This window comes from Octopus bimaculoides, chromosome 1 (assembly GCF_046866305.1).
Source record: "Octopus bimaculoides isolate indiv1 chromosome 1, ASM4686630v1, whole genome shotgun sequence".
In the NCBI taxonomy this organism is placed as follows: Eukaryota; Metazoa; Mollusca; class Cephalopoda; order Octopoda; family Octopodidae; genus Octopus; species Octopus bimaculoides.
The window spans coordinates 130,695,558-130,708,539 of NC_142928.1; the positions used below are offsets into that span (position 1 = coordinate 130,695,558).

General features: G+C 35.7%; 1 protein-coding gene across 1 annotated transcript; it reads left to right on the forward strand.

Annotated features, from left to right (window-relative positions):
- The first annotated feature begins 1,079 nt into the window (after window positions 1-1,079).
- LOC106878208 (uncharacterized) lies at window positions 1,080-12,503 on the forward strand. The gene is made up of 4 exons (XM_014927357.3): window positions 1,080-1,299; window positions 4,250-4,379; window positions 7,672-7,746; window positions 12,357-12,503. Exons 1-4 carry the CDS (start codon window positions 1,142-1,144, stop codon window positions 12,426-12,428), a joined length of 435 nt encoding a protein of 144 aa, XP_014782843.1. The 5' UTR covers window positions 1,080-1,141; the 3' UTR covers window positions 12,429-12,503.
- Window positions 12,504-12,982: the final 479 nt, after the last annotated feature.

The following is a 12,982-nucleotide window of genomic DNA, read 5'->3' on the forward strand; positions in this document are numbered from 1 at the left end:
GCCTTTGAACTCAGAACATAAACGTGAAAGAAATGCTGCCAAGCATCCTTTCCAGCACAGTAACATTTGTACCAGCTCACTGCCTTACTATAATACGTAAATGATAATAATTTTGGCATGGGGCCAATAACTTAGAAGGAGGGGTTAGTTGATTACATCGACCCCAGTCCCAACTGGTCCTTATTTTATCAACTACATAAGGATGGAAGGTAAAGGTCAACCACAGCAGAATTTGAATTCAGAATGTAAAGAGCTGGAAGAAATGCAGCTAAACCGTTTGTGCAACATACAAACAATTCTGTCAGCTCAGTGCCTTAAATAATGATAACAATCCTTTTTGCTATAGCCACAAAGCCTGAAATTTTGTGGGAAGGGGTTAGTCGATTACATCAACTCCAGTGTTCAACTGCTACTTTTTTTTTTTTTTGACTCTGAAAGGACGAAAGGTAAAGTCGATCTTGGCAGCAATTGAACTCTGGAATGTAAAGATGGACAAAAGGCCACTAAGCATTTTGTCCAGCATGCTAACGATTCTGTCAGCTTGCACTTACTTCTAGGTAAGCCTGCAAAAGTACTCTTAGGTTTTTGTTTGTTGGGGGGGGGGGAGTATTTATTTTTGTTGCAAACACTTACTGATAGAAAGTTGTTACTAAGAGTAGATGTGTGGACTCTGGATCCACCATATACACTTCTAATATTTTCAACTTTGTTGATTGTAAACAAAAACAATCACATGTTTTCAGAATATCTCTCAAAGTGGCAGCAGATCTCATTGTTAGGCTGGACAAACAGTTTGTCTAACAATGAGATCTCCCCAATTTCTTAACATATGTACTGCTGAAGCAAGTACATTCTGACACCCAAGTTGCAGTCAAAGAGTGATTAAATATCTCATGACTTGACAGTGCATTGTAACGTTCTGTACAGTACATTGTAACGTTCTGTACAGTACATTCGGGAATGGAGATACATAAGACATATTCGGAGCGTTGTTTTCTAACAATTTTTCTGTAGGCAGAGATTTTGTGTTTTGCATTTTACTCTGATACTGAAAAAGTACGCTTTCAGAAATAATTATCTACCCTTTCCCCAGTTTTAGTTGTTTAATTCCACAAGGTAGCGCACCGTGCAATCAGCCGCTATGGCGTCTAAATCTGATGTCGTGACTAGTGTAGGCATGTCGGATAACGAATACACTGAATATATTCTGAAGAAGACGCAAGCTGTTAAAGAATTGTATCAAAATAATCCGTCAGGAAAAAGAAAATCTGGTAAATTCTGGAAGAATACTCGTTCTAGGTAATATGTTAGTGTTTTTGTCAACACGCTACAGACACGTGTTTACTGGAATTCTCTTAAATATTGATTTTTTTATGTGGTTTATATTATTTTCTAGTCATAAATTTTGTCTTTATAATATGATAGGGAAGATAATTAATGGTAATCTTTCGTTTTACGTATCAAGAAAGTGATTGTAATATAAGAACAATATTGATAATTGCTATTCGCCAAGTTTATTAACTGGTGTTTATCTCCCGGATCGGTTCTAACCATGACCACCCAATCTTTTTCATACGTAGGACTACATCTAATGAAATCTCCTTTTCTAAGTCGATAGTGTGTAATTTGCTATTCCTGGCAAATCGAGCGACCGCGTTGAAATATTAATTCTTCAAGAAAACTGATTTTTGTCTTCGTAGCTTTATCAAGCTCTGTTCTCTTTTAATTATATTATTTGATAATTTAAGTGCTGTAGACGGTACTATTTTAAGGCATAGACACACCGAGCCGTTGTCCAAGGGTCTCGCGGCTTTTGGGACCCAGTGCATTGATTTGTTCGGGAGCGCTAGATATAAGGCTTCTGGTTAAGAAAATTACTCATTTAAAAAAAAATCTTAGTTGTAACAGTCATCCTTTACACTACACACCACACACTGAAACCCATGAAAAAATACGTTTCAAGCACGAACGTCATTAAATTTTCCAGACATACAATAATACCAAGTTACCCAACATATGTATGTATATCCAATAACGCTTTTAAAGTATAAAATATACAGCAATCAGTCGTAGACATTGACAAATGTGAGACCAAAAACGATTGATTGCCAAAATGGAGACCAAAAACGATTGCCAAAATATACAATAAACAAAAATAATAGTATATGATCCAGCATAGTAATAACGAAATAAATCTTGTTTGTTTTAGTGATTTCCAGTTTGTATTGGCTTGCGAATATTCGATAGCGGATCTATTTCAAAACGGGGGCACCAGTTTTCATTTATGTTTTATGTAGTGTTTTTGGTACCGAAAGACTTTCAAACTTCGTATACTTATCTATTTTGTGTTATAGAACAGAAAAAAAATTTTGTATTCGAATTTATTTCATGTAAAAAATTGTCTTATTTCGATAATTTCTACTAATCACTGACGTCTATTCAGTTGAAAACAGTTAGCGCTGTAACGGTGTATATCGTATTAATCCCCTAACCCTAACTCTAGAATCCGAACTCTAAAATTGTTACACACATAGATATGCACAGCGTAATTTATTATATAAACACTATATGCGTATAAATTACGATTAAACCGGATGAAATATGTCACAGGGAATAACATTTTTATGACCGCCTAGCAGTAACTCTATTCAGCTAAATAGACGTCAGTGATTGGTTGAAATTACAGAAATACGACAACTTTAACATGGAATAACTTGCGATGTACGTTTTTCTGTTAAGAAGACTAAGAGTAAAAGATGTTTTATATGACACATTCTACCAGTGTCCCAAGTTTCAAAGTGTTTCGTTAAGAAAATACTGGTGCCCCCGTTTTGAAATAGATCCTCTATGGCTCTTATAAATAATAATAATGATTTCTTTATTAACCACAAGCGATGACAAACAACCCTAACCCACAAAAGAGAGTGGGAGACCTTCAAAGGCTACTCAGGGAAACCTTACAAAAACACAGCCACTCTGACCCCTAAGGAAAGTGCTTTCTCTCAGTTGTCCATCCTCAATATACAGGTACATGTTCAGAGCAGACTCATTTACTCAGACCAAACTCACCACTTTCATCTCCATCTTTCAACAAATTTCGTGGGAGACAGTACCTCCCTCTCTACCCTTATTTGCTTTTCAAGTGAAACATGAAAAAGTCAATAAGGGCTTGTCCAAAGAAGTCTGTCTTCATATTTTTCAATCTCATCTACCATACAATCTCTTTTGCAAAGCTACCAGGTAGATTAAAAAATGCCTGCCCTCCTTGATGAAAGGAAGGTGAGTGGAGGCACATGGCTTAGTGCTTAGAGTCTTGGACTCATGATTGTAAGATTGTGGTTTCAATTCCTGGACTGGGCAATGCATTGTGTTCTTGAACAAAACACTTCATTTCGTGTTGCTCCAGTCCACTCAGCTAGCAAATATAAGTAATCCTGTGATGGACCAGCGTCCTGTCCAGGAGGGGAATTTATACGCTGTGAAACAGGGAAACCAGCCCTTGTGAGTCAGCATGACTCAAGAAGGTAACTTTACCTTTACTTAAAGGAAGGTGATGGAACAATTTTCTCAATGGTCTCAGTTGGTAACCTGGAATGGGGAGTTTTGTTCTGCATTGCAAAATTTTTCTTGGAGACCATGTATTAGCAAAGTCATAATAGTCTGATAAGAATGAAGATAAATGCCCCCAAAATTATTTAATCTTGCTTTTAAGTTACGTTAAAATAAAAGATATATCATGGGGGTGGGGGTTAACCTGTTGAGCCTACAAGGAGCCTCTTTATTGACATTTGATTTGCTTGAAATAGCACCTAATTTCTTCCTCAAATTACACATTACTTTAGCAAAAAACAGACAAAGTAGTCATAAATGTACTATGTTTGGAAATATATAGGATGGTCACAAGAGAATGTCTTTAGTCGTAGATTCATAGACTTGCTTAATCAGGGCTGATCTGGAACTAAGCAACAGGTAAAGCTGAGTCCGTCAAGTAATGGTTTTATGTAATTTGGAAGCTGATTTTTGATTTCTAATGTGTTCAATTCATGAACACTAGAGATATCTAAAGAAGTATATACCTTTGGTGGAGTTTTGGTTCTTGTTATTAGAATATTGAGTTGTTTCAATAAATTCCTCACTACTGCAGGTTCTTATGAAAGAAATTCTAACAATTTTTTTTTCCTTTTTTTCATCTTTTGATTTCATTAAGATAATTCTCTTTATTGTTTTTTACCTTATTAATTTGTAACAGGTTTTCATCTTTAAAAAAAGATAAATGTATGAGTTCAACATGGGCTGAGAAAACTAAAAAAAGACTGGAAATGAAGGCTGTAAAGGATTTTGAGAAAGAACTTAAAGAACGAAAGGCAGCAGAACTTAAGGTAAATATATTTTTTAATGAGTAAATTAGGATTTGATATATTTGAAGTGATAGATATGAAAAAGAAATACTGTAATCATTAATAATTACTGACATTAACCCGTTAGCATTTAAACCGGCCATATCTGACCAAAATAGTTTACCTTTTTTATGTTCAGACTGGCCAACTCCAGTCTCTCACACCTACCCTACAATGTCATTTCAAAGATAAACAATCATATCATCAAAATCTTGAAACTACAAGATAATGCATGATTAATTCGAAGCAATGTGAATAAATAAGCATTACTTTTAACAGAATAATGTGAATGCTAAAGGGTTAAACAGTCGTCTTATAATTAATGGCGATCTTCATACAATTGGAGTCAACATTTCAAATCCATAACATTTTTCAATTAATTTAACAATTTGAACAAGCACCATATGAGATCATGATTTCAGTTATTTTATGGTTTGAGGGTGTATTCCCATATTGGTTTGATAAATTTTTCACTTGCAATCTTTCAAGAAACCAATTAGATCCTGTAACTTAATGTATATAGTTTAAATATCCTGCTTTAAGTTACATTTTCATATCTAAAACATTGCTACTACTGATCTTTCATCCATTATCAATTTAACCAAAAAAGTATGAGTAAACTTGAACAGAGTTGTGTGAAATTCACTCAAAAACAACGTACTTTGTTCACTCATAAACAACATAAGTACATTTCTTAACTCACTATGATTCTTAGATTACACAATGACTAGTATATGGTGACCACATATTTAGGCAAACCATTACTTACTAACATACTTCAAACACTAATTTGCTGGTGTATTGTATTCTTGCTCTATAACTGTACTAGTTTTAAGCTAGCTAACTGAATTTCAACTACCAAAGTTTGTAGTTGGTTCAGTATTTTCTTGATTTCAAAACCTTAGTAATTCCTTTCCTGTCAATGGTTTTCTTCTGGATATTAACCTGTCAGTTAAACGGAAATTGGCATTTAAAACAGAAGCAAATCTAGTAATATTAAACATTATAATTTATGCTTAATATACAAATAAACTTTATAGGTTAAACATTTTTTTAATATTCATTTATAATTTCTTCAAAGTAATATGACTTTTTTTTAATAACAGGAAAAAAATAAACTGGACAAAATCCCGCACTTCAATCATTATAATATAGATTTATTGGGAGCATCTGTAAATGCTAAATGCAATACTTCTTGGTCTGATTAAAAAGAATTTCTTATAGTGGAAGGAATGTACTGCACTGGATTTGTTTCCTTGAAATATCTAATTCCTATATTTTGATGATGCTAAATGAAATTAAGTTGTCAAAGCACTTTTGCAAAATATGTTTTAGCTTTCAAGTCAGCTCTTGAGAATGTACTAACTTTGGTGGAGCCCATCATTTTCTCAAGCATTATTGATAACACACAAATTTGGCTGTTATATCTAGCATGTTGAATGGCCACATAGAAGAGACCTCCATCTTGCCTCATACTTTGAAAATATTCATTTATGAAGGATGTAGGCTAAGCAGGAGGTGTTTGAACAAAACCTATATGCAGATGATCAGGATTAATCTTGGGTGGGAGTGAATATGATTGAAAAGGACAGCGATTAATGTCAGGAACACACTTTCACAACAATAAATCTTTCCCTTCCATTATACTTTAAATTCTCGATACTATACCCAAAGTCACTATGCTCTCTCTCTCTCTATTCTCTTTCTCAATCATGGAGGCTCTTTAGTCTTGTGAGTTACAAAGTAACCTCGGGCTAAGTGGTTGGTGAATTAAGGTTAAAAGGACTTTTAGTCTTGCCAGGGGCAAGGCTACTTCTATAGTTCTACTGCCACAAAAATGCATCCAGTATCTTCCATAAAGCAGTTAGTTTTAAGATAGGCAACCAGCCACACAAATCATGCCAAAACTGAAACCTGCTGTGATCATCTGACTCTTGGATCCTAGTAACTATCCAATCCATGTCAGCATGAGAAGTGAATGTGAAATGATGATGAGTGTAGTTGATCAAGTTAGGTCAGTATACCAATCCCAGGCTATTTTCTTGTCATGTCTCAATACAGTAGTTTGGTCATCAATTTACACTGAGATTCATTGTATATATTGACTGTTGGATTGCCAAAGAATATGGATGTAAGGACAGGAGGTCTGATTCCTGAAGCTTTTTCTATTTTGTCCTTGGTTAGTGATTATCAATTTCAGGTAGAAAATTAAGAAGTAAATTACAACTAGGAAATAGACTGTAGGGAAGTTGAGCTCCTTTTGTTTAGGACAAAATGATGCTTACTTATATAGATATTGAATGCCTACTTAGATAGAAAGGAGAGGACAAAGAACATCTGGATGCCTCTGAGAGATAACCTCCTGAGAGCTACTGGCTATAGACTAGCTAGAGCACTGTCCTAGCCAGGCTATAATTGATGTGAATGCATAATAGTGCAGTAGATGGGGTTAGAAGAGCTAAAGAACAGTGTTGAAAGTAGAGGAAGAAAGGGAAGTAAAGAATGATATCAAGTAAATGTTAGCTACATCTGTCCATGGAAAAAACCAAAAATTGATTTGCTAATAATCTGTGCCTCAAGGAGGAACAGTGTGAAACATTCTTCTAAATTGCAAAGCTGTTTATAAAACTCACGATATGTATCTTTGGGGAGAATTCTCTGCAATAACACTGGTGTACTTGCTCTCGATGGTAGGGAAAAGAAAGTGACATGAAAGTGAAGGTGGATAATAAAATAGTTGTTCAAGTCATGTACGAAGACATTGTAGCTAAATCAGTGAAGAATTTAGTGTAGAGGTAGTTAACATTGATATGGACAATATTTGCTTCAGATGCACATACCATATGTGACATCAGTGGAAGATGCACTTGCTAGAGCAAAATATTAGAAGAGTTGAGCTCAGAACTTAAAATGTTGGGCATCTTAGAAAACTGAGACAAGTAGTGAGTTGCCGTTCATACTAATCCATTCCATGCTATCATTGGAAAATGCATTAAAATGCTGGTACTGATTATGCAGATTGCTCCCCTTTTCAGCAACACAATTATGAGTAGCATTGTTTTCAGTTAGACAGTGTGAGATTAGACCAGCATATGGTGTTCAATATTCCAGTGACTCTAACACACATTGGCTATCAATTAATGATTTTATACATCTACAGAGTTGTTGACAGTTATTTTCCATTAAAAAAAAATTCAATAACTTAATTATGTTTTTTTAAAGAAATCTGTAGTTTGTTTACCAGTGGCTTCCCTTCAAATATTTTTAATTTCAGAATAATAAAATTATAGCAAAACAGAAGAGACTGAGAAAACTTGAAAATGAAAGAAAAGCAGAAGTTGTTCAACCAGTAAGCACCAGTTCCTTGAAATTTTATTTTATGCATGTTTGCATGTATGCAAGTAAACATTCACACATACGCGCGCGCACACACACACACACACACACAGGTATATTTGCAACTATGTGGTATCAGGCTAGCTAATACCCTGTGAATGAATTTGATAGACGGAAACTGCAGGAAGCCTGTCATATATGTATGTGTATGTTTGCAAATGTGCATGAATTTGTACAAAATTTACATTGGACGGATAGGTGTCCTCACCTTGTTTGTTGTTAATATGTTTCAGCTGATATACTCTCCAGCCTTCATCAGGTATCCTGGTGGAATTTTGAACCTAATCCTTTCTTTGACTAATGGGGTACTCTGTTCTAATTCCTAAGATATTTTTTGCTGATGTTATTATTTATTCAAGTCACTGATTGGGATTGAACCCAGAATCTTGGGGTTAGTAGCCCACACTCTTAAGCACTACACTATATGCCCGTGGGCAATTAGAGTGAATTTTTGGACTATAAACCTATTAGTTTTGTATCTTTCCTTAATACTGGTTTCCATATTCTACTCATATCTGCACTGGGTCCGCTTAGGAGGTTATTGTGTCCTAGCATATGTGTTGCCTCTTTTAGTTTTCGTATTTTCCAGTGGTGTTCTCTGTCTATTATTTTAACTTCATCCCGTGGGGGGAGATGGTCTCCATTTTTCCATACATGATCAGCTATACCCGATTTTTCAATATCCCCTCGTATCACAGCTTTATGATGTTCCTCTACCCTTATTTTGAGGGGGTGGCATGTTTTGCCTTTGTATAATCTACCACAACTGCATGGGCTGGAGTATACACAGTCTTTGGTCATATTGTCTTCTATTGGTGGTTTTACTTGGAGGAGATATTTGCGAAGTGTTTATTACTCTTGAACACTGTCCTGGTGTCGTATGGACCGCATTTCTTTTGTATCTTTTCCAAGAGGCCTTTCACATAGGATAGCCAGACTGTAGTCAGTTTATGGGTTTTATCTTCTCTCTTCCTAAATGGAGTGGATAGTATGTGTTTTGGGTAGTTGTTGCTTAATAGATTGTTACTTAGTTTGATCATTTCTTTGTGGTGTGTATATGAGGATCTTTGCTCAATGTTTTAGGCACTGAGCAATCCCTCTCTTTATACTGGATGGATGGTGGGAATTGAAGTTGAGGTATCGTCCAGTGAAGGTTGTCTTGCAGTATATGGATGTCCTGAACCCATACTCAGTGTGTGTTATTAATACATCCATGAATTCTAGCTGATTGTCTTTTTCCTTTTCCATTGTGAACTGTATGGGTGGCTTTAATGAGTTCACATGATCTAGCAGTACTTGGACATCTTCCTGGTGGGGCCAGAGTATAAAGGTGTCATCAACATATTGAAACCATAGGGTTGGCTTTAGTGGTGTTGATTCTAAAGCCAAATTCTCAAAGTATTCCATGTATATATTGGTGATAATGGTGAACCCATAGCTAAACCCACTTCCTGTCTATATATATCTATGTCTATTCTGAAGTAGATAGTTTCTACACAGAAGGTCAACATTTCCATCAAGTTTCCTATTGGTATATTCTAGTGTATTCTTTTAAAGAGGTGTCCATCACTGGTTTTTCTTGAATCACTGATAGTGCTTCATCAGTTGGGACTTTGGTGAATAGACTTATATCTAGACTCACCATTTGTTGGATCCAATGGGGGTATCATTGATCAATTCTGTGAAGTGGGTGGAATTCTTTACATACAATGTTGACTTACCTGCTAATGAACTGATTATATCCACAAGGAAATGCCTCATTGAATGACATGCCAAACCTCTACAACACGTAAGGTGAGGACATCTATCCATCCAATGTAAATATTGTACATAATTCCTCATCTCTAAAATATAGAACTTCATGAATTTGATATTCCATTTCATCACTGCTTGAGTAAAAAAATTGATGATGATCACATTCATTGTTGACATTACAATTGATTGCTCTGCACTTTCAAAGACCGCTGGAAAAAGACAAAAAAATCCCTTGCTTGAAAAAGAAGTAAAGGTTAGCAACAGGAAAAGCATCTAGTTTTAAATTTTGCCTCCAAAATACCCACCTCCCAAGCCATACTAGCATGGAAAAACAAAACGTTAGACAAACAGTACTGTTTTTATGAGTACACCTGTGGGGTATTATCACATCATTGTCAGTTTTGTGCTTACTTTTTCATGCTGATATAAGATGGACAGACAAACCTGGTTTAACTCAGTTCATATTCCAAGTCTCTACTTTCATAGATTGGGAAGCACATGAAATTTCAATGGCTGAAACAACAACAATCAGTCCTGAGTTCTAAGATCCATGATCCACATTACAGTAGATACCTATACAAGGAAGCTTTTTAGTGGCACTGGAGTTGTACATTTCCCTATATTATAATCTTTCTGGAAAAGGACATAGAACCAGTGGCAGGTGTTAATTCAAGATGACTGGTACCTTTTTCCAGCTGGAAATCCAATCTGTCAGAAACAACCTTAAAGCTGGCTGCTTTAGGGTTCGTCATTCAGAGTATACTCCAACTTTCTGTCCTACACTCATCCACAAAGCAGTAAAACAATGGTTGTCCCTCCCTCCTGTTTTTCTGCTTCATTTGTTAAGGTGAGGACTTATGTATCCCATCTCCTAAACATATGTATTTATCATCATCACCATCATCAATCATATTAATATGCTAACTTTTTGTTTTTGTACGTACCTGTTGTGTGCGTCACACTTCAAAGAAGTGGCAAAGTGAGAGAGACAGTGAGTGGTGACGGCGTTCGTTTTGTGTTTTTAATGTTTATCACATTGCAAGAGAAGTAGATACATATACACATTGTTAAATCAAAAGCAGGGGAGAAGAGGGACACAACGGAAGTGAGAGAGACAGCAGATACATAAATTCAAAGGAAAGTTCATACATAGATACATATACACAGCAAACATTGAATGTTAGTTTCACTTTTCATTACCACACGATGATAAAATTAACTCACAAATGGCTGAGTACTCCACAAACATGCATAACATTAACGTAGTTCTCCGGGAGATTCAACCTCACACAGGATATGACAAGGCTGGCCCCTTTGAATTACTGCTACAACTCGAGACATATATATGAATGTATTTGTGTGTGTATGTATAGTTTAGATTATTTAAAACATGCTTGCAATAATAAGTGTCGTGTGGTGGAAATAAACGCAATTACCAAACTTTCATTCATAAATCCATTTATTATTTCGTTCTTTTGCATTTCAATTTGTACATTAAGGTTCTTTGAATATGTACGATGTATTTTAAGGTTAAATAGTAATTCCGTTTACGTTTGTGTAACAGATATTTTGGTTGGATTATATAGTCGTTGGTGTTACATCAATTTCTATATTCTGTAACTGTCACAATATACTTTTCTAGGCCTGAATTTTTTGTGGGGAGCGGGGCCAGTTGATTAGATCAACCCTAGTACACAACTAATACTTAATTTTTCGACTCCGAAAGGACGAAAGGCAAAGTTGATCTCTGCAGAATTTGAACTCAGAACGTAAAGACAGACGGTCATAATATGCAAACATTTCTCATGACACCAGTATACTGTTTACAGATGCTTACATTTTTTATGTTTTCCGTGAATTGTTCACGGGTCCAGCTAGTCCTGTATTATTACTGGCAATTATTCAGAAATTTTTATAAAATTCCAGCATTTTGGAAGTGTTGCTCCACAAAGGATGTTTATTAAAACAAATATCTTAAAAGTTTGCTTTGGTACAAGATGTCTTTCAGGCGTACGGGGTTGCGAGGGGAAATAACTCATAGTGCTTAAAAGAATTAAGAAAGCTATTGAGCTGTGAAGAAGTGTACCAAACAATTAGAATTTTTAAATTAAAGAAGACTTGCTAACCAGTAAGGAAAAGTGTATAGATGTAAAGAAATTATTACTCCTAACATCACTAGCAATGAATGATTATTATTTTATTAAGGCAGAAGGCATTCAGCACAGTATATTATCATCATCATCATTTAACGTCCTTTGTCCATGCTGGCATGGGTTGGACAGTTTGATCAGGGTTGGCAAGCTAGAAGGCTGCACCAGACTCCAATCTGATTTGGCATGGTTTCTATGGATGCCCTTCCTAATGCCAACCACTCCGAGAGTGTAATAGGTTCTTTTACGTGCCATTAGCATGGGTGCCATTTGTGTGACACCAGTATTTGTCATGAATGTGGTAGGTTTCCTTCTCAAGCACAACGTAATGCCAAAGGTCTCAGTCATTGCCTCTGTGAGGCCTAGCACTTGAAAGGAGCTTTTCACATGCCACCGGTATCAGCCACTTTGCCTTCATGAGGCCCAGTTACATGACACTTTGCCTTCATGAGGCCCAGTTACATGACACCAGCATCAGCCATGACTACAATTTCACTTGGCTTTGTGGGTTTTCTCAAGCACACCATATTGCCAAAGGTCTTGGTCACTAGCCGTTGCCTCTGTGAGGCCCAGAGTTTGAAGATCATGCTTTGTCATAAAGCAATTAGTTTGCCTTCAGTTGTTCGTTATTAAAGTATTTTGTTTTATTTTGTTGCAGATAAAGAATTTGAAGAAACTTAAGAATATGAAAAAGAAACTTTTACGCAAAAGTAATATTCAAATAAGATGATTTGCTACACACCTCTGATATTGTATTATGTCTTTTGTATAAATAAATGTATAAAAATACTTTTACTATTAAGTACTTTTGGTTTTTGGGTTATTTCTTTTAATTTTTTAAAATTTGCAATTAGTGATTGGACATTTGAGATGAAAGTGAAGATAACTGTAATGAGTGTGTGATTAGTGCACACATGCATCTGCCCACAGCCTCCTACCTCATAGCTATCCATCACAACAACTAAGTCATTTTTTAGATATGCTCCTAAAACCTTTGTGCTCATTAATACCCATTACCCAGTTATGTATGGGATGGCATGGATTTCATCCAACACATCCCTCCCACTGTCACAGAAGGTACTATGCTCACAAGTTTTGATGTCACCAATCTCTATACTAATATACCTCACACTTTAGGCCTAGAAGCAATCAAATACTGGGTAGAGAAACATAGAGTATGGATAAATGAACGCTTCAAGACTGACTTCATCACCAAGGTCACACACCTAATACTAGAGAAAGATACCTTTAGATTCGACAATAAAACATATCGACAGATAAAGT